Below are 22676 nucleotides of genomic sequence, written 5' to 3'. Positions count from 1 at the left end.
AACTGGAAGATTTATTTTCAGATTTCCATTTATATCCAATGAAAAGCACATACTCGTAGCCAACATGTATTTCGTCTAATGGTATTTCAACAGACGACTTCATCAGAGCCTGACAAACAAGTTACTTACCTTCGGTAACGCATTATCTGGTTGAGACTATCTAGCTGCAGATTCCTTACCTTTGAATTTCCCAGGAGTCAGGCTGGATCTGGAAACTTTTGCTGAGCAATAAATACCCCTTGCATGCAACATCGGGTGGCTCCATTCGGCTCTGCGTGATGTCACGGTGCCTATATATGTGCAACCCAGGCACGCGGCCGTCAGTACTTTTTGGTTTTTCCACACCCAAAGCGCAGAGCTACGAAGTAACTGACATGGTTGTGTGCAAAACTAGGGCCCTGGAAAGGGAAACAACCATAGCCCTACAGTATCAGTCTGCAAAGCGGGAAGGCATGGGTGGGGCTGAAAGAAATCTGCAACTAGACAGAGTCTCTACCAGATAATGCGCTACCGGAGGTAAGTAACTTGTACATCTGATAGAGACTTCTAGCTGCAGATCTCTGCCTTTAAATCAGATACCCGAGCCATATCATCCCGGCGGTGGGTTGCAGACTCGCATTCTAAACTAAGTAGTCTCGCAGGACTGAACAGGCAAAATGTCCAGCCCTGCGCACTTGACCATCAAGGCAATAATGTTTTGCGAACATGTGCAAAGAAGCCCAAGTCACTGCCTGACAGAGGTCTTGGACTAGGACACCCTGAGCCAAGGCCGTAGTCCCAGCCTTTCCTCTGGTGAAATGGGTTCTTAATCCCTCAGGGGATGCTTCTTTGCCAAGGCATAACAGATATTGATGCAGAGAATGACACAGTGAGAGATGGGCTTTTTCTGTACTGACCTTCCCTTTGTTCCCACGTACCCCACAAAGAGTTGGTCACCCACCCGGAACTCTGTTGTGCGGTCAAGGTACAACGACAATGCTCTTTTTGGGTCCAGTCGGTGGATATGCTCCTGTTCCTTAGAAGGATGTGGGGGAGCAAAGAAGGTGGGCAAAGTGATGGACTGACCCAGATGGAATGGGGCCACAACCTTTGGCAAAAAGGATGCCCTGGAGCGAAGCACCACCTTGTCTGGAACGAACATAAGATAAGGAAGCAAACAAGATAACGCCTGCAACCCACTCACCCTCCGGGCAGATGTAATCGCCACTAAGAAGGCTGTTTTGAAGGTCAACAGCTGGAGGGGACAATTGTGCAAAGGCTCAAAGGAGCACACATCAGATAGGTAAGGGCCAAATTAAGGTCCAACTGTGGCATAACAAAGGGTGTAGGTGGAAATAAGTGAGCCAGCCCTTTTAGAATCCATTTACAATAGGAGATTTGAAGAGAGAGGGCTGGTCTGGCAGCCGCGAAAAACCAGACGGAGCAGAAAGGTAACCCTTAAGGGTTCCCAAGGCAGAGCCCTGCTGTGGGAGAGTTAGGAGGAATAAAAGGACAGTAGAAAGAAGCAGAACGAGGGTCAATGGACCGTTCTGTACAGTATAACACCAATTTCTGCCAACAGCAGGCATATAGCGTCTTAGCGGAGGGCCGCCTGGCCGCCAGAATAATGTTACAGACTTCGGGAGGAAGGTCAAAAGCTATCAACTGTCGCTGCTCAATCTCCACACATGGAGGCGCAAAATTGACAGGTTCGGGTGGACAATCCTCCCCTGTTGCTGCAACAAAAGATCCTCCCGATGGGGCAGCCTGATCGGAGGATGGATGCTCATTCTCAGAAGCTCCGGATACCAGGCTCTCCTCGCCCAGTACGGAGCCACAAGAATGACTTGGGCCTGGTCGCTCTTGATCTTCTTCATAACCCTGGACAGGAGTGGTATGGGCAGAAAGGCGTACAACAGGCCTGAGCTCTACTCGCGATGAAAAGCATCGCTGAGGGATAGCCGCCTTGGAAACTCCAGCGCGCAGTACCGCTGACAATATGAGTTCTCTTTGGAGGTGAACAAATCTAACCAAGGCTCTCCTCATTGCTGAAAGAGACCTTGCGCCACCTCCGACTGGAGACGCCACTCATGATCCACTAGGCATCGACGGCTGAGTTTGTCCGCCCTGGCATTCAGAGTACTTGCCAGGTGTTGAACCAACAGGGTTATGCCCTGCTGTTCCAGCCATGTCCAGAGACTCAGGGCCTCTCGACAAAGGGTCCACGACCCCACCCCACCCTGCTTGTTGCAGTACCACATGGCGGCGATGTTGTCTGTGAACACCTGCACTAACTTCCCTGTGACAGAGGGAAAGAATGTCTTCAATGCCAACCGAATCGCTTGGAGCTCCAATAAATTTATGTGAAGCCCGGTCCCCGCCGGAGACCAGTGTCCCCTGATCTCCACCTCTCACAGGTGGCCGCCCCATCAGAGAAGTGACGCATCTGTCACGACTAAAATCTGGTTGGGAAAGGGAGAAAGCTCTGCCGTTGACCAAATCGCGGTTCGTTAAACACCACTGCAGATCTTTCGCAGTCCCTTCTGAACCACATCAGTGATATTTTCCTAATGCTGTGCCCAATGGAACTTCAAGTCCCCCTGCAGAGCCCACGTACGCCAACTGGCATGCTTGACTAACAGGATGCAGGAAGCCATGAGGCCTAACAGCCTCTGAGTCTCACCGAAATCCAGGCTGAAACATCTGTATTATAGCCCAAATATCCTGGACTTGCTGCTCGGGAGGATAGACCAGAAACTGTACTGCGTGCAGAACAGCTCAGATGATCAGGAGCTTCAGAGAAGGAGTCAGGTGTGACTTCGGCAAGTTTTAGAGAACTCCAGTGAATGCAGGACGTTCGCCATAATCTGAAGTTGCGAGAAAACTGCCTGGGACGAGGACTCTTTCAACAGCCAGTCATCGAGGTAGGGGAAGCCTGACACCCCTAACCTGTGCAGATGAGCTGTGACCACCGCTATCACCTTGGTGAACATCCGAGGGGAGCTGGTTAGGCCAGAGGGGAGCACAGTAAACCTAAAGTGCTCGCGGCCTATCTTGAACCGCAGGTAACATCTGTGGCCCTGCAGGTCCAAAGCTCCCATCCAGTCTCCATGGTCTAGGGCAGACCAGACCTGAGCCAGAGTGAGCATCTTGAATTTCTTCTTCTTGAGGAAGAGACTGATGGTCCGAAGATCTAAAATGGGCTGCAGCCCCTTGTTCTTCTTCAGAATCAGAAAGTAGCGGGAATAACAGCCACTGCCTACTTCTGAAACCGAAACCCTTTCTATAGCTCCCTTGGGCAAGAGAACTGTAACTTCCTCCTGGAGCAATTTTAATTGATCCTCCATCAGCCGTTCCTGATTTGGCAGAATGGAAGGTGGAAAGGAAAGGGAGAGAATAGACCTCCTGAATGATCTGAAAGACCCACTGGTCTGATGTTATGGACCTCCAGCGGGGAGATGATGGTGGATTCTCCAGCCAACTGGACTGCTGTGGTCTTAAAGAGTCAGACTAGGAGTGCTTGGAGGCTGCGGCTGCCGAGGGCAAGGTGGCCAACTACTTCTGGCTTCCCTTCCTAGGCCGGAATGAACCGTGTCCACGTCCCCACACGGCTTGGGAAGCCTGAGCAGGACGGTGGCTAGGATAGGGCTGATGCGGCTGGAAACCCCTACCGTTGCCACAAAAGGAGCGAAAGGCAGACTGGCCACGAGGAGTAGTGGAGAGGTTCAAGGATCTGGTCGTAGCTCAAGAGTCCTTGAACCTCACTAGGGCCGAATATGCCATTTCCCCAAAAAGGCGGGTTCCATCAAAGGGCATGCCGTCAGATTCACCTGGAAATCCCCCGAGAAGCCAGTTGTCCTAAGCCAGGCGTGGCGCCTCAAGGCCACTGTCGTGGAAATCCATCTGCCCATCGAATCCGTCATATCAAGGCCACACCGGATGGTGAATTTTTCTGCATCTCTCCCGTCCTTAGCAGTTTGAGAGAGCACAGCCCGGGCCACCTACGGGACTTGTGGCAGCTCTTGCGCAACCGTCTCCCAAAGAGAGTGGGAGAAACAACCCATTAAGCTTGGGGTATTCACCGACTGGAGTGCCAGGCTGGAAGAAGAAAACATTTTCTTACCAAATGAATCCACCCTCTAGGATTCCCTATCTGGAGGGGTGGAAGGGAATGCTTCTTGGGACTTAGAGGCCTGCACCACCAAACTTTCTGGGGTGAAGTATTGGCTGAGGAACTTTGGGTGGCCCGGAGCTGGGCAATGGTGGCGGGCGATAGTCCTATTCACAGGAGCCCCTGTGGTAGGCTTGGAGCACGTGCCTAGAAGGACATCAGTAAGTGCTTCATTAGATAGTAAAAGGGGTTCTGAAGAGGAAGCCCTAGACTGAAGCACTTCGGTCAGGAGATTAGTCCTGACCTCCACTGAGGGCCGCTCCAGTCCAAGGACCTCAACTGCGCTCTTAATCACCATTTCAGGTCATTTGGACTCCAAACTTTGACGGACCGCATCAAGCTGCTACAAGTAAGTGTCTTTTCGATTCCTTGTGTTGTACACTCCGTTTCTAGCCGCTTGCACCTGGACGGCTATTGCCGCATTTCAATTACCCAGCTTTCCGTGCGTTTCAAACATACCATCTGCAAATAACTGATGCATAATAAGGCAGTTGCTCTGCTAACAGCTACTGGACCTTGGCATATAACCTTTGGCTCAACAATATAACGCGCACAACAAAACGACGTCACTTTAACATGCGCGGCGAGCACCGCATTTTAGGCCGCATTTTAGGACAAGCACAAGGCCCACCGCAAGGCAAACATGGAGCTTAAATCCTCAATCAAGATCGGTCTACCGCTCCCTTAAACAAACAATTTATACATATACAGTGTGCGCAGTGTTGGTAATTAAATACTTTGCAGTGGACTCCACACACTGCTAACCGTTATCATTCAAAACAGTCATGATTGGTCTGAACACAGTCTATATTCAAGCAAACATACCTTGTTTGTTTAAAGAATTTTATCCCACGTGAGATTTTATCAGAATACACACATAGCCATCAAGCGACATAGTTTCCATATGAGCAGTAGGCAGGATCAACCACCTTAAGTCCCTTTGTTTGGTCTTTTCAACAGATCATCTAAAATTGTCGATTATCTCTACATCAAAGAAAGGCTAGTCAGGAGTCTCGAAATTCTCTACAGAAGTAAGTCCTGTTCCAACAACTCAAATATGAAATTTTTCTAAACGCAACAGCACATTAGCCTAACATGTTTATTTTTTAACATTTCATTGATTTTATAGTGGTGCCATTGGCGTAAATATGCCACTGTACTGTGAACAGTGGATAAAAAAGCAAGGATTTTGAAGCACCACAAAAGGCAGAGGTAAAGGCAATGTGCTGGCTTTTGGTATGAGTGTAATGAGATCAAAGATTAGTTTCTAAATTTTAGTATTGGTTTTCTCTTCTTTTTAATTCTTAGCCCTTCAAGTGTTGTGTGGCCTGAGGAGAACCCCTCAAGAAAAGGTGGGTTTGAAACGCGTCAACAGCTTTTACATTGGCCAAATAGGTGTTCAGTTTGATGTACATACCACTCTTGCTCACAAATGACCCATCTTTTGCTTGTTTAAAAAACCGGAGTGAGCATAGTACGGTCGCCATTTGGTCACAACCTCTGCAAAGAATCAAAATATAATCGACCAAGATGGAATCCAGAGATGTTGGTTGTAAATGTCATTGTGGTTGATAAAACTATACAGAACCAGAGCTATATATGTGGTTTATGTTATTCATCTGTAATGTGATGTTTTTGTGTATTAAAAATGTATTGTCATTTAATATGCATGTTCATGTATTACTATTTTTGTTGTGACTTCGGTGTACATGTTTAAATACCTATATAAATGTACGTATCAAAAAAGAAAAACATTTTCTAAAATGAAAGGTTTTTGAATACAAACCAAAGTAAAGAGAATAAAGGATGTATTTTCAGATCATATAGGTTAGATCATGTGATCTTTAAATGAAAGACTGAGTAAATGATCATCAGTATTGGCATTTCTTTTGTTTTGTTCTCAATCACCTTGGCATAAGAAGCCCCCCCCGTACGTAGCCACAGTTGGTGGAGAGAGCATGCCAGTATCTGGAGAAATGACCAGTCCCCTGGCTTCTCCAAGTTTCCCATACCAGTCCACTGCTGTTGAGAGTCATCCTGGTGACAGACACCTCCCATTACTCTTCCGAGCCCAGCACACCCACAAAATGCTCAGACGACAACATAGCACCCTTGGTTTCAATTGACGTCAGATGCGGCGTCAGATGCGGCGTCAAGCAACTTAGTTTCAATCCCTGTTGTCAGGGATGAGGATGGGGCTGGCCCCACCAGCGGCACCGACTTCAGGTCTTATGCCGGGGAGGTTGCGGTGGCTCGACCCAGATCCGTTATCGGATCCCCGAGGCCCCAACGGCGCCGTGGCCGATGCGGACAACGTAGAATCGGAAGGGACCCCTCTCGACCCCCCTGGGCCCGAAAGCTCACCAGAGGGGTCGGCCCGGTCAAATACTCGGCGCATGACCTTATAAAACTCTTTAATCTGAGCAGGGGTTGCTCCGGCTCCCGGAAAAGGAGGAAGGCACAAAGGCGACCCTAGCTCCGGCTCCGCAGAACCATGCCTGTGCGTCGGCGCTCCTTACCGCCTTCGTCGACAGACGACATCTGAGGTGAAGTTGAAGTTCGCTTGGAGGACTTCTTGTGGCTCTTCCCGAGTGTCCCGACGACCTTGAGTGAGATGAAGAGGGCTTTGGGCTCTGGGAGGGGTCCTGCGACCTCTTCTTTCTCGATCGGAACCGGGACCTCTGCAGAGTTTTGCTTGATGGTGTTGGCTGTCAAGTCGCAAGGGGATTCAAAGCCCGCTCCCTCAAGGTCTTAGGAGCCATGGCCCGACAGTCCGAGCACAACTTCGGATCGTGGTCACGCTCGAGACATCATAGGCATACGAGGTGGGGATCGGTGACCGACATTGTGCAGGGATAGGCCAGCATGGTTTAAACCCTGTCTTCCTCAGACATCCCTCGCACACGAAGTCTATAAATATAAAGAAGTCGACAAAATGTTGATAAAAAACCCTGCCAAAAAGTATCAGAGGGGTAGCTCTTTCTGGATTGGCGCTTAACTGGAACGGAAAGAAAAGAACCGATGTCCGCGCGCCGAGGTGGCACCTAAATAGGCACCACGACAGCATAACCGATGCTTTCGACATCACGTGGAGCCGAATGAAGCCTCCCGTCGGCGCGCGCAAGTGGTATCGCTCAGCAAACGTTTACGGATCCAGCTTGACACCTGGAAAATTCAAGGTAAGGAATCTGCAGCTAGAAGTCTCCATCAGATTCTTTTGCCAGTGGCAAAGAGCAAGTACACTGGTTTTGTTTGACCAACGAGGAAGGATGACGAACCAAGGTTAGTATCTCTTTTTCATTCTGCCAATATTTGCTGAGGATGTGCACTGATGTTCTCATAGCAAACAACCGTTGTTGGCAAACGTCTTCTACAATCAAGATGGCTTTTATATGCTAACTATTAATTTCCTGGCAAATGTAAAGGAAACACATATTCACATTGGAAGTTATAGCTTGCAAAAAGCCTTTTCCAACAAAGGATGGAACTCTCAGATTACATGATGAAAGGAGCAATAGCTGGCCTTTTCCTGTAATGCAATTATGTTTTCCCTCATGGCCTACATGACCACCATCAACATGAACATCACATCAGCCTCCATCACTTACTCTGTCAGCATGTGTAACTGAAATATGCAAAGCCTCTATCAGTGTGATCCACTTTGATCATCAGTGTATATACAGAAACAACTGGGAGTAGAATTCTAGGGCGAATCACTCGTCTTAGGAGATGAGTGAATATATTTGGTTAAATAAAGTCAATGCTGTGCTGAGGGTTCAGCCATGGACACCACAGAGGCCAGCCAGAAAAGGGACGTTGATTCTAGGAATCTCCAACAGAATTCCATTTGCAGTGATGACAAGACCAGAATTATACAGAGATTAAAAAGGGGCCCAGCAACTTGAAAACGAGAGGTCGATGATAGGTGACCATGGGAAGGACAAGAGTAATGCTGGTCATAAAGATAGTTGGGAAAAAGGCAGGCTAATTGTTCTTGTACATTTCCTCATCTCTAGAGAAGAAGTGAGGCAAATACAACACAAAAAATAAGAGTGACAGAGAGCGCACATACCTCGAATAGGACCAAGCGCAGCATCTTTTGCTAATGCAGTTACGTCGCTTCCTGAATAGCCTTCCGTCATTCTTATGAAGTAGAAAGAAAGAAATGAGACTGTCAAACTCTAAAAAATAAAATTGCATTTACTTACTTTTACAGCAAACTGAAGACAAATGGCTTAAAGTTAATGGAACATTAACATTATTTTACATCTTAAACTTTTGTGGGGCCACAAAATGTTTCTTTCCTCATTGTTGCAAGAATGTATTTCAGGAGTTCTTGTTGCCTTTTGTCCTAAAGTTTAACAAGAAGAGCAGGATATCTCTTGGACACCATCAGAAATGTATCCCAGCCCACAACCAAGGACTAATTGAAACATGTGGTTTTCTTCCTCTGTTAAATTGTTAAATACATTGATGTTTTCTAGCAGAGCCAAAAACAAAAATCACAAGAAGCAAATTAGAAAAATCCAGAAGCATAATCACTTTAGTGCAGCCCTTCTGAATAAAAACTATTACCAGGAGGCACTAACCTCCTAAACATGGTCCTTATTAAAAATCACTGCTTCCTTGGTGGATGGGGATTTGATCCCTGGATGGTAAAGCCCCGGCAAATAAGGAGGGTCCCACGGACACTGCTGCCTCAGACATTTACACCCACAATAAAAATATCAAGAAGCAGGCCTAAATGTTCATGGTGTATGCCCTCGTAGGGCCGGCTACTTGATACTTATTTTATATAGACAAATAGCGCTCAACGACTGTGGCTTGATATACAGGTTACTCTCCCATGAACATCAGGCAGAACCTACCTGTGGGCGAACATTCACAATTGTTGGAGACCCCTGCCTATCGCTGCTCAGCTTGGTGCAGTGAGGTGCATGCTTCGATTTAATTGCAGGCCCATTACTCCTAAGCAGCAGTTGCAGTAATTAGATTACATATGTTAAACAACTGCATGTCATGGAATTCATAGGGTTCCTAAAATGGCAGGGCAAGAAAACTGTAAAACTATGCTCTAAGTTTACAATGGTTAATGTTTGCTTCTCATCTCTTCATTGGTAGGTATACCAGAAGAGTATTTAAGACATGGCTTCCACAGGGACTCATGTTATTTCACCTCAGTACATTGCGAAGAAGGGACTTTTAAAAAAATGTTTTCATTTGAGACGCATTTCAATGAAAAAGCCATTTGGTTAAAAACATATTAATCGAAAAATAGTACTAATCTTTAGAACTACTTTCTGGTTCTTTTAAATAATTGTATTATTTTAAAATCATTTTTCACACAGTTTTGTACTAAGAACAAAAGTATAGGATCACTCTTAATAACCTATTTGTAGAAATGCTACAAATACACATTGATATAACCAGTCAAAATTAAAATGTTACTAAACCTTACTATCCTAACTGCTGCCCTGCCACAGCTTCCCCTAGTACATCATGAGAAATGGTCTAATGCTCAGAGGTGAGGGGTTAGATCCAAAGGTGGGTGCCCTAGAGACACAATCTGCCAGAGGCCTCTAGATCAGTTGTTCTGAACCTGGGGTCCTAACGAGGGGGTCCGCGACTGCTTTGAAAATTCAATATTAAACAATTGATAAAATGTATATAAAGAACATTTTTAAATGTAAAAGCTTCTGTAAATGTGAACAGATTTGAAATTGGTGGCATAAAATTAAGTTAGTATCCTCAGATTGAATCATGCGAGCAGTACAGGTGCATTATACAGAGTATATCATGGACGAGAAGTAGCCTTAATTTAATTTAGACAAGCGGCAACCTTTTGATTAAAATTCTACTTTTTTAAATAAGTTTATGAATTAAATAAAATATTTAATTATTTGTCTATTTGTTTGATGAATAATTGTTTCTTGATTTTTTTGTATTGCTTTGTGGTTCATATCATCAAACATTCCTAGCCCAGAGGCACTGGCTTCCAGTAATGACTCTGGGGGTCCCTGGATTCAAATAATGATACAAGTCAAATTGTTAAGAACCACTACTCTAGATTGTATCTAATTTTGAAAGCATTTCCACACATTTAAGAAAACAAGAAAGTAATGGATAGAAGGTTTGAACTGATCTCAGCCACTGACAACTACTAGGGCAGCATCCTAGTCAATCGTTTTTTTTTCAGACCCTGGCACCTCAGATTAGACAATGGCATGAGCCAATACACTTTAATCCTGCTCCAGTATGTTCTGGTTCCCTGAACCACAACCCTCCCTGGCCCTGTCCTTCATAGCGTCACAGACTAAATTAAATGTAGGAGTTTTTTATATTCCAATGGGCTGTGATAGAATAAAAAAAAAATACAACACAACAGCCACACACTATGCCCTTTCAAGCTGCCTCACCTGCTAGTGCCAGAGTGCTCGACAAAACTGCTTGTCCCACAGGCTGGAAATTATTTGTACCCAGTTTCTTTACTGAAACCCTATTCCTTTTGATAGAATTTCCCCAAAACATTTTATCCTGAACATTACACTTTTTTTTAAGATATTAAAACTCATCTTTCGTTAATAAGTACCAAATTGCCTTTGGCATAAAAGTCCAATTAATTCCACTTTCTTAGCGAAATATCAAGGTAGTTCTTTCAAAAGGTTGTCTAAACTTCACATGCAAATTCACAAATTTGTTAAATTAATAGTACTTACCTAGCCAGCTGGGCTAATTCTTTTTGTGTCAGGGGACTGCCTTGTTTGCTTAAAAGGTTTTTTATAAGTAACAATCTTGTCTGAGAAGAAAAAAACAAATCTAGATGAAGTTCCAATATTTTATTTCATAATGTCTACAATGCACTGCTTTCCTTAGTTATCACACAAGTCTGGTCACACTACAAGACGCAAGAGGATGACACGGTCTAAGAACAGATATCTCCTTCCAGTTGTTCAATGAACATTTATAAGCGAATGAAACAGTAACTTACTTTTAATAACAGTTCTCCAACTTTGGAATCTTTCATAGATTTACATCCTTGCGTATTTCCCCGTCACCATACTGGCAATCCTTGATGATATACTGTTAAAAAGCAACGGTCAACACTAATTTAACACTGCATTATAGGAAGTATGAAGCCCAACAATGTCGCTGTTGACACTAGAGCCCATGAGATGCAAGACTCAGCACTTCACTCATCCTGAAGGCTTACAAAGCTGAGAATTTATGTCTAAACTTCCTTGGTCTGCTGAGAGAGACAAACTCTAGTTTTTCAGCAGCCTATATCCTTGATCACTGGCTGGCTTTAAGGAAAACTGGACCAACCAAGATTAGTAAGGCTGCTTTCATTTCCCGAAATTCTCATAACCAGTGTTGCCCAATCCATGCTGGTGCCACTGAGATGACTGTTCACACATTTTTCTTCATTGAAAGTCAGGGAATCATGGGAATTGTGGGAAAGGTAGAAGCAACTTTCTGTACAAGCAAATTGAAAACATTTTCTCATTAACACACAAGACAAACTCCATCTGCCTGCAAAATGTTGGCACTTTACATTCTGGGGTGTGGCACACAGATCCCAATCCAGGACACCCAAACAATTGAAAATGAGAGCTCGCAGTCTGCTGTCAAAATTATACTCGTAACACACTCCTGTCTGCAATGTGCATCTGTGTATTGTTATACACATTCATGCTTGAGTGCAGAATGCCCCGTGCCAACCAAGCTGGGCTTACACTGACAAAAGGGGGAATTTTTGCCACTAGACTTGTAAATCTAAAACAAACATCATGTTGTCTGTGTTAGCATAGCTCTCAGCCTTCGAAGAGTAGAAGAAAAGCTTAGGGAGCTGGTCGCAACAGTGTCGAGCAACAAGGCATTTAAGTAAAAAGCAGTTCTTTCCTAAGACCAGTGACAGTCAAAACTTGTTGAAGGTGACCAGTCCATTCTTTGATGGATGAATCTTTCGTAAGGTAGTGCTGTATGTCTTGTTGATGTAGTGGTTGTTCTTTGAACAGATAGTATTTCACTTCCCACCAATGGCGTGCTTTCCAAATTCACAGTGTAATCCTTATGAGGATGCTGCAGCTTCTGGGATGTCTAGCTCATTTTGCAGGATGCACATGTGAAACCGAGCGTTGAGAAGAGTAGATTACATTTATCCCAGAAGGGCTTTATACTGGGATACTCTACCATTCTTGCGCTTGCAAGATCTTCGCAAGCTGTCCAAGTTTGCTTCCCCTTTCCTGGGTAGGAAACACTATTGCTTATGGCAATATGCCAACAGCCTCAACAAATCCTCTTTTGGGAAGGAGCAAGACTTGATCTGCTTAAAGTGAGGAACAGACTTAGGAACTGTACGTGTTCAATACAACATAGGTAGCTCTGTTGACTTAATGGATAGATAATGTCCTCAGGAGGCTCATCTAGCTTTGGGTGTAGGATTCCCCAACCAATAAAGGTGTGCCACTACTGGAGTGATGCATTTTGTAAATATTCATGGTGCTGGCTTGAGATTGAAGGGTTGAGCTCTGGATGGATTGAGTTGGCCACTGATCATAAACCGAAAGTATTGGTGATATTTCTCTTGCACTAGGCTATAGTGTCCTTGTAGATTTATGGCAGCGAGAATGTATTTTTATTTGACGGTTGGAAGAATGACTGCAGTGTTACTATTTGGGACCCCTGCTTTCTTCAGTATTTGTTCAACCCTTGCAGACCAATTAATCAAAGCCTGCCATATATTTGTCCATGCAGAGGTCCCTAACATCTTAGTGTATTTGGTACCAGTTCTTTCACCAGTTTTAATGGCAGTCTGAGAATTTCTGCCAGCGGGGCATGACACTGCAAACATTTCTGTTACTGTTAATTCTTTGGAGAAGTCTGGGGCAGTACCGTCCAAGACCAACGACTGGCAGTACTGGATACTGACTAAGGCGCAGTTGTCTATAGTTATGCCCTGCGAAGAGGGCAAACGATGCTGAATCCTAACTCCTATAGTCTGACTATCGACTGACATTCAAGGAAGGGTCATGCACGCTAGATGCAGAACAACTTTGGCACTTTTCTGCTGGCCAAGGGTGGCTCGCCCGCCAAGGCGGAGAAGCGTTGCCCCACTGGTCTTTGAGCACAAAAAATAAAATGATAATAGGAAAATGCTACTTACTCAGTATGCATCTGTTTCTGGCATGTAGAGCTATAGAATCTCATGCTTATGCATAGATCGCCATCTAGTGTTGGGTCCGGATGTTTGCACTTTCTTTTTCCTCGAAGAAGTCTTCCTAGTCACGAGGTAGGTGACTCCTCCTTTCACTGATAGTGCGCATGGTCATCGACTCCATCTTCAGATAGTTTTCCCGCAGAGGGTGAGAGAATGGGGTAGTAGTAAAGAATAGAGATGGCCATGTGTATGTATGATTAGTAACAAGAGAACTACAGCAGCCACAGGTACCCGGGGAGGTGGGTGGGCGCATGAGATTCTACAGCTCTACATGCCAAGAACAGATGCATACTAGGTAAGTAGCATTTTCCGTTCGAGGTATGCATAGACTATACAGCAGTCTACCCTAAGCGGTGGCTATCCTGTAGTTGATGGAGTTGTCTGAAACAGTGTTCTCAGTACTGCTTGGCCCACATTAGCTTGTTGTCTGGCTAACACATCTACACAATAATGCTTGGTGAATGTGTGTGGTGTGGAACATGTTGCAGCTTTGCAGATGTCGGTAATAGGGATGTTTCCTAAGAAAGCCATAGTAGCCCCTAGCTTACGAGTGGAATGTGCTCTAGGGGGTACCGTTAGAGTTCCTTTGGCTTATGCATAGCAAATCTAAATACATTTGACAATCCGTCTAGCAATACCTGATTTAGATATAGGATTGCCCTTGTGGGGTGGTGCAAAAGCGACAAAGAGTTGTTTTGTCTTACGAAAAGATTTTGTTCTTTCAGTGTAATACAACAGTGCTCTTCTAACATCTAAGGTGTGTAGAGCTTGTTCTGCAACAGAGTCAGGTTGAGGGAAGAAAACAGGTAATTCAACCAACTGATGTGTGAAATGCAGATGCTACATTAGGTAGAAATTTGGGATTGGTACGAAAAACCATTTATCTTTGTGTAGCTGGAAAAAAGGTTCTTCTATGGTTAGTGCCTGAAGGTCACCCACTCTCCTCAATGAAGTGATTGCAATGAGGAAAACTGTTTTCCAAGAGATGAACTGTAGTTCACATTTGTGCATGGGTTCAAATGGTGGAACAACCGTGTGAGGACTACATTAGTATTCCAAACTGGGGCAGGTGGAAGTCTTGGTGGTATAACTCTTTTTAGTCCTTCCATAAATGCTTTGATTACAGGTACTCTTAAGAGCGACAAATGTTGCCTATTTTGAAGATATGCTGCAATTGCAGCGATATGCAGTCTGATGGATGTATAGGCCAATGATGACTGCTGCAAATGTAACAGGTAACAAATAATGTTTTGTATGGAAGCATCAAGAGGATTGATGGGATTGTTATTGCAGTAGATAACAAATCGCTTCCATTTGGCTGCGTAGCAGGCTTTTGTGGTAGGCCTTAATGATGTTCATACAGTCTGGTGGGAGGCTCAGAAAACCGAACTCTATGACTTAAGGAGCCAGATTGCGAGGTTCAATTGTTTGGGATCTGGGTGTTTGATTTCTCCATTGCTCTGTGTATGGAGACTGGGAGTTAAATGTAATTGTTGATGTGGTACGAGAGAGAGTTCCAACAGGGTTGACATGCCCATGTTGGAGCTACTAGGATTAGTGTGAAAGATGTTTGCCAGAGTTCACGAACCACTATTGGAATGAGTGGGAGAGGCAGAAAAGCATAAGCAAATATCCTTGACCAGTTCATCCATAGAGCATTGCCTTTGGATAATGGGTGTGGATACCTAGAGGCGAAGCTTTGGCATTTCGCGATTTGTGGTGTTGCAAACAGATCTATGTGAGGGACTCTCCAAGCTTGGAAGTATGGTTGTAGAACTTGATGGTGAAGTTCCCATTTGTGTATCTTTGTCTGCTAAGGAGGTCCGCAATCTGGTTGTTGACTCCTGGGAGGTGTTCCTCTAGGAGATAGATATTGTGGTGAATAGCCCACCTCCAGATGTCTTGTCATGTCAATATGTCATGTCAATAAGAATTTGTAGAGCGCGCGTACACTGGGGGGGGGTTTCATGGCGCTGGTTAGGTTGAAATCCAAGTCCCTGAGAAAGAATTTAGAAAGCCTGTCGGAAGAGCCAAGTTTTTAAGAGATTTCTGAAGCCGAGAAGATTGGTGCAGAAGCGGATTTCAGAGGGGAGGGAATTCCAGAAGGAGGGGGCCAAGGTGGAGAACCTGGCCCACCGGTGCGCTTCAGTCTAAAAGGGGGGATAAGAAGAAGATTTTTATGCGCTGAGCGAAGATTATGTGTGGGAGCATATTTATTAATCATGTTGTTGACAAATTTCGGGCTGTTACCGTTGAGTGACTTAAAAATGAGACATCCAATCTTAAAAGCGCACCGCTGAGCAACCAGCAGCCAGTGAAGTTGCTTCAAGAGGGGAGTAACGTGATGGTGCCGAGGCTGGTGAGTAATCAGACGCACGGCCTGGTTTTGTACCATCTGTAAACGTTTTAAGAGATAGAGAGGGATGCCGAAGTTTAATGAATTGGCATAGTCGACATGCGACATGACCAAGGCAATAATCACCTGTATCCGAGCGTCGTGAGTGAGAAATCTACAGATCTTGTTTATTTTTCGGAGTTGGAAAAAACAGGTGGAGATCACAGATCTAATCTGGAGCTTCAGAGTAAGATCTTGACTGATGACCACCCCAAGGCTTTTAGCCGAGCTAGAAAGGACAGGGGACTGGCCCAGCTCTCTGGGCCAGAAATGTGGTCCCCAAGGATTTTTATCATTGCCACCAGTTAGAATTAGCTCCGTTTTGTCCGGATTAAGTTTCAGATGGTTCTCGTTCATCCATTGCCTGATGAACAACATGGTGGATTGAAAAGCATGGACCGACTCAGAAGAATTACTAATGGAGAAGATGAGTTGAAAATCATCTGCATAATTGAAAGTGCAGACTTTGCGCTCCTTCAGGGCTCGGACATGAGGGAGGCGGTAAAGATTAAACAACAGGGGAGAGAGGGAGGAGCCCTGAGGGACTCCACAAGAGATTTTGACTCTGGGGGCAGTGAATTGAGCAGTGTGAACTGCCTGAGAGCGATTTTCCCAAAAAGAGTTGATACAGCTTAAAGCAGGTCCCGACATTCTAGTGTCCCTGACACGGTCGACCATTAGAGAGTGGTCGACGGTGTCAAAGGCAGCGGAGAGATCAAGCAGGACGAGGGCCTGTGAGGAACCACCATCAGCCTCACTACGGATGGTATCTAGTTCTGTAAGGATTACCGTCTCGGTCGAGTGTGCCGGGCGGAAGCCTGCTTGATGGGAATCAAGGAATCCTAATTTCTCCAAGAAGTCAGTGAGACAGCCTGTGACATAAGCTTCCAATATCTTGGCCAGATAGGGAAGGAGAGAGATAGGGCGGTAATTAGTCAAAATTAGCGGGTCAGATCCCATCTTTTTCAAGAGGGGAACAACAATAGCCTCTTTAAAAGTAGCAGGGACAGTGCCTTTGGATAGAAATTCGTTTAAGAGATTTAAAGCAGGACTAGGAAGGGTAGTGAAAATTTCCTTCAAAATGCTAGGAGGGCAGCAGTCGGTAGGTGATCCGGATTTGACTTTTGAGAGAAGATTAAAAAAAGTACGCTCACATATTGTAGGGAAATGCGAGTGTACTGTTGTTAGTAATGGGAAGGGGGCTAGGGGACAGCCTTTGAGTGACCGGGATGCTGGACTTGATTTTTTAAATTTTAACGATAAAGAAGAGGTTTAATGCGTTACAAAAGGTTTGAGAAGGAGGGGTATACATAAGGTTCTTTCGGGGTTGGATAACTCATTTACAATGTGAAAAATCTCTTTCGAGCGGTTAGTAGCTAACAGAATTTTAGATGAAAAATGCGCCGCTTTGGCCGTTGAAATTTTTGTAGTTTTCAAGAAGTTTAAATAGGACGGTTTGTCTTCAGGTTTGTAGGTTTGTTTTTTTAAAACATACTTTATTGGGATTTCCATATGTAGGTATTACATATTACACATCACATGAAACATGCAATTATTCCGGAAACACAGGATACAATTCAGGTGTAGTGTATCATCCGTTCAAGTTGTGCTGTTCCGCCTAATATAACACAATAATGTCACAATCACGCTAGGAGGGTCGCCAGTATGTCCCAGCATTGTGCTCCCCATACCCAGTCTTTGAACAGATGGGGGGAAGAAAGAAGGGACCGCGAGCCGGAACAGAGGGCAACCCCATCCCAAGCCCACGGATGAGGGAGGAAGGAGGCCAATCCATGTATCAGGACAGGGGGGCCCCGACCACACCATTCGCCACCTCACACATTACCCGGAGTCAGGGACACCCTCTCACTCCCAATGACCCATCACTGTCAACTAGCACCACCACTTATGCGGGGGGATTCCGGGGGGGCAGGCACCATAGCCCCTTCCTCCGCCTCCTCCATCTCGCTTTTGAATGATTCAGTCAGATACGCCCACTCCAGTGAGATAGGCCGCTTACGCAGCCCCCCGACTCTCCTCACGATACAGCGCCTCGCGCTCCGCTACCGCCCAGCGTAACACCTCTTCTCCCCAAGTCTCAACACGTGGCAGCGTGCGGGATTTCCACCGTTGTGTTATCAGGCGCTTTGCCAGCATTAATGCCAGATTAGCGAAGCGGCGTAGCAGCTTCGCCTTCAAGGGGAGCGGCAAAAGCCCCAGTAAACAAGCCTCTGCCGTGTCCCAGGAGGGGCGCTCAGCAATCGTGCTCAAGACGTGTGCTATCCCACCCCAATACCCCCGCAACCTCAGGCAAACCCACAGCATATGTACCAGGTCAGCATCTGGCGCCAAGCAGCGGGGGCAGGTTGCATCCGCCGTGTTATACATCCTACCCAGCATATGAGGAGTAAGGTAGGCCCTGTGAAGGACAAAGAGTTGTATAGTTTTCAATCTACAGTTACGGGATACTTTTTTAGGGTACTGCAAGACATAAGCCCATTCTTTATCACTAAATGTCCGTGATAAATCTGTCTCCCATCGCGTCCACAGAGCAGCCACAGAGACCTGGGTGTGCTCCCGGAGGCCCCGATAAAGCCATTTGACCAAAAATCGTCCGTGGCCCATTATGTGGAGGGAACGCTAAAGGTGAAATGTGGAGGGTTCCGCCGGCGTTGCCCGCCAATGTGTTCGAATATACCGAGCGATCGCAGCGTGGAGCAGAAATTGGGTGTCGGGCACCCTGTTAACCCTCACAAACTCTTCGTGAGGCATCAGGTTGCCCTCTTGGAAGAAAGCCCCTATAGTTTCCACCCCTTGCTGCGTCCATGACCGTACTTGCCCGGCACGCAACACTCCCCGTCTCGTGGGGAGGCCACACAGCGGCATGTTTGGGGAGTATGGATTTTGGCATATTTACATACCTTCGTCCAGTAATGGAGTACTGTCTTTAGCAGAGCCGGCGGGTCCAATGGTTTAGGAGCGCCAGGGCATAACAACGAGTGCAGGGCACCACGTGCCAACTGGGTCGGGGTATAGCCAATTTCAAACAGGTTTTTCCCCGCCAGCCAGTAGGCCAACCACTGCAGCTGGCCAGCGATGCAGTATGCCTGAAAATCGGGTGCACCCATCCCGCCAGCTCCACTCGGCAACCGCAACTTCGCCAACGCAAGCCTACGTCTCCCCGTACCCCAGATCAGCGAGATCAGCAGCGTGTCTACTTCCCGAAAGATCCAAGCGGGATATGCCACCGGGACATTGACGAAGTAGTAGAGTAGGCGAGGTAACATCACCATCTTGGATATCGTTACCCGCCCTGCTATAGTGAGGGGCAGTGTGCTCCAGAATGTAATTTGGGAGCGTACGGAAGAGAGGGTGCGCACCAGATTGCCTGCAATGACATCCGGCACTGAACGAAATATATTAATCCCCAAGTACCTAAAGGTGACCGGCGCCACCCTGAAGGACAGGGGCCCAAAATGGAGCACCGGGGCCTCTAGCCTGCCACTAAAAGAGTAGGCTACGGACTTGGAAGCATTGAGGCGTAACCCGGAGATCTCTCCGAAGCGGAGAAAAAGATCCGCCACCTCTCCCATGTCGGCGCGGAGATCCCGGAAGTACAATAGCATATCGTCCGCGTAGAGCGATACAGAGTGCAAGACCCCCTCCAACAGGATGCCGTGGGGCCCCATGACTCGCCGGAGGGCCTGAGCTAACGGCTCAAGCACCAAGACAAACAATATGGGCGACAATGGGCACCCCTGGCGCGTACCTCTGAAGATGGGGTAGGCAGCAGAGATAATCGAGCCAGTTTTCGCCCTGGCCGTGGGATCGGTGTAAAGCAGCTGGATCCAGGCACACAGTTCTGGGGGAGCACCCATTTTCTTCAATACTTCCAACATATAAGACCAGCTGAGCGTATCAAAGGCCTGTGATATATCCAGAGATAAACACCCTGCGCCCTCCGGCCGGGTTCCCGAGGCATGCAAGATGGCATGAAACGCCTGAGATTCAGTGATGTACTCCGGCCTGGGACGAAGCCACATTGATCCGTGTAGATCAGTCGCGAAAGGAGTGGGAGCAAGCGATTAGCAAGAAGTTTACTAAGAATTTTATATTCCGTGTTGAGGAGCGACAAGGGCCTATAGGCCGACATATCTAAGGGATCCTTCTCCGGCTTGAGGAGGGACGTGACATTCGCCTCACGAGTAGTAGGGGGCAACCGTCCCTCCGCGAGTGATGACAGATAGAGTTGGTGTTGTTTCGGGACCAATAGGGAAGAAAAGGTGGAGTAAAATTCGACGGGTAACCCATCTGAGCCCGGGGTCTTACCCAGGGCAAGCGATTTGATGGCCACTCTAATCTCAGCCGGAGTGATTGGTGCTTTTAGGTCTCTGATCTCTGCCTCTAAGAACACCGGCAAGCCCGCCTGTGACAGGAACTCAGTTACCAACTCCGCACCTGGCGGTGGGTGCGCTCCATAGAGTGTCTCATAGTGGGTCAGGAACGCCGAGTTGATCCCCAGTTGAGTGTGTACTTGCCCGTGACCTCCGGTATTAATGGCCAGGATGGGAGTCGGGGGGGCAATCAGACGTGCCAACAATGAGCTAGCCCTATCCGCCTCCGAGTGTGTGCGCTGCGTGTACACCCCGTAGTCTATTAATCGAAGCCGTTCTAAGGCTTCCGCGTATTTCACTCTGGCTTCCTGTAGGGATGCCTCAGCCTGCGCATCTCGCTGGGCCTCGGCCTCCTGCCCCTGGAACGCCGCTTCCAATTGGGTCAGATCCCGGACCAGCTCCCTGCAAGCTCCTACCAGGGATCCCAGGGACACCCCTCGTATTGACACCTTAAAGGCTTCCCATTCCAGGGAGCGTGTTGACGCGGTACCTTCATTAATAGTAAAATAGGAGGTGATTGCCGTCTGCAAGGCGTCACGGAAGACCTGGTCCTCCAACTAGCGGGGCTGCATCCTCCATGTCGTGATCGGCGCTGGGGTGCGGCCCCAGCCAAGGCACAACTCAATGGGATTGTGATCAGATAAGGTTTTGCCCAAATAAGTGCAATGGGAAACCGCCGAAGTCAGTGTCGGTGATCCCAAAAAATAATCCAGGCGTGTATGCAACTGGTGTGGGAAAGAGTAAAAGGAATACTCCTTAGCTGCCGGGTGTTGCAATCTCCAAAGATCGAGTAGGTCCCAACCACGCGCCCATTGAACCAGGGCCGCAGCGCGAGTACGTACGGCTGTACCAGCCAAGGGAGGATGTGATCGATCCTGCTCAACATTAAATACAGCATTCAAGTCACCTCCAAGCAACCATGGACAATCACTCCAGTCAGACATGGCAACGGAGACTCGGGAAAGGAATTCCGCGTGCTCCACATTTGGGGCATACAGGGAGCCCAGCACTATAGGCAATCCATCCAACAGGCCTCGCAGCAGCACATATCTACCCTGATCGTCGATCCGGCTTTCAACCAAGGCAAAGGGGACCCCAGCGCGGATCCACACCGCAGCGCCTCTTGAAAAGGCGGAGTAGGAAGTGGCGTAGAATTGGCCTCGCCACAGTTTTTGCAGTTTCAGGGATTCAGTATGTAACAGGTGAGTTTCTTGTAAACATACTATCTGAGCCTTACAGCGGTGCAGCTGGGCAACTATTCTGTGGCGCTTTTGAAGGGAGCCCATGCCCCGCACATTGCAGGATATCAACACATAGGACTTAGGAACCGTCATTGTGGTGGGAAACACCCCCCCTCCCCCATTCACCCCCCTACCCCCTCCCTCAGCCCTACCCCCGCACCCCATTTCCCCCTCGTATAGACCGTGTGGCAACCCCGTAAACAAACACATACCTAACCAATACTGGGTCCGACGCCCCAACCACGTCCGACCAAACTGTAAACAAAACATGACTACAGATTCTAAACCAGTGCTATCGCCTAATGGGGGAGTTGGTGAAGGACACACTGGGGTAACTGTAACGTGTATCACCCGTGGAAGCGCCCAAGACAGGGCAGGCCGGGGGAACTAACTATACTTGCCCGGATCATACTGTATGATGCAATGCCCCACTAAGGTGGGCGAATTGTATAGGAGATATCCACCAAGAGCAGTAATTGGGTGCACATTCCCAAGCGCTCCTCCGGAAAGCAAATGGCACAATAGTACACAAATGACCATATCAACAGCCTGGCAGCCCCTCCAGAGGATCTTTGCTGAGGTGAGTAGAATCCGAGGGGAACAACGCTACACTGCCCTCCGTGTCAGAGTCTGTGGAGTTTCCCGGGGAGGGGCTAGTGCTGATCGCAGGTCGGGTGGAGTGAAAGGAGGAGGCCGAGCACAACGCGTCGCGTTGGCCCTCCCGGATCTGCTGCGGCGGCGGTGCCCCGGAGGACGTACTCTGTGTCATCATAGTCTTTTTCCGTCGTCGTGGGGGCCTCTGCGACCTTGGCACCGAAGAATCCAATCGCCGAGTCGGAAGAACCTCCGGGAAGTTTCTGTCCAGCCAGTCCCATGCACTGTCCGGTGTGTCGAAGAAGAGAGACCGCTGTTGGTGGACCACTTTCAGCTTGGCCGGAAAAAGCAGCGCAAAGGGGAGGCCCGCTGCGCGCACTCGCGCCTTCACCTCCATGAAGGAGAAGCGCTTCCGCCGTACTGCCTGTGTGTAGTCCGGGAAGATGAGGACGGTGGCATTGTCTACACGCAGCGGACCCCTGTCCCGGGCCGCGCGCAGGATGTGGTCGCGATCCCTGTAATTAAGGATACGTGCTAGTAGAGGGCGGGGGTTGGCCCCAGCGGAGGTCGTCCCGCCGGGACCCGATGCGCCCTTTCCACCGTGAAGTGGGGGGAGAGACCCGCCGGGGCCACCGCTGTTTTCAACCAGGTTTCAATGTGGATCGTGGGGTTCGTGCCCTCCATG

General features: G+C 47.5%; 1 protein-coding gene across 8 annotated transcripts in view; it reads right to left on the bottom strand.

The window, feature by feature from the left end:
• Positions 1–22676, bottom strand: part of SPAST (spastin) — a 675354-nt gene that overhangs the window by 65629 nt on the left and 587049 nt on the right. For all 8 annotated transcript variants that reach the window (XM_085611993.1, XM_085611996.1, XM_085611991.1 and 5 more), the window contains 2 exons: positions 10867–10946; positions 8223–8293 (listed from right to left, as the gene is read on the bottom strand). In XM_085611993.1, the coding sequence (XP_085468119.1) occupies positions 8223–8293; positions 10867–10946 (151 nt within the window). The remainder of the gene's footprint in view (positions 1–8222; positions 8294–10866; positions 10947–22676) is intronic.

The sequence above is a fragment of the Triturus cristatus genome, chromosome 6 (assembly GCF_964204655.1).
Source record: "Triturus cristatus chromosome 6, aTriCri1.1, whole genome shotgun sequence".
Classification (NCBI taxonomy): domain Eukaryota; kingdom Metazoa; phylum Chordata; class Amphibia; order Caudata; family Salamandridae; genus Triturus; species Triturus cristatus.
This window is presented reverse-complemented; position numbering and strand designations above follow the sequence as displayed.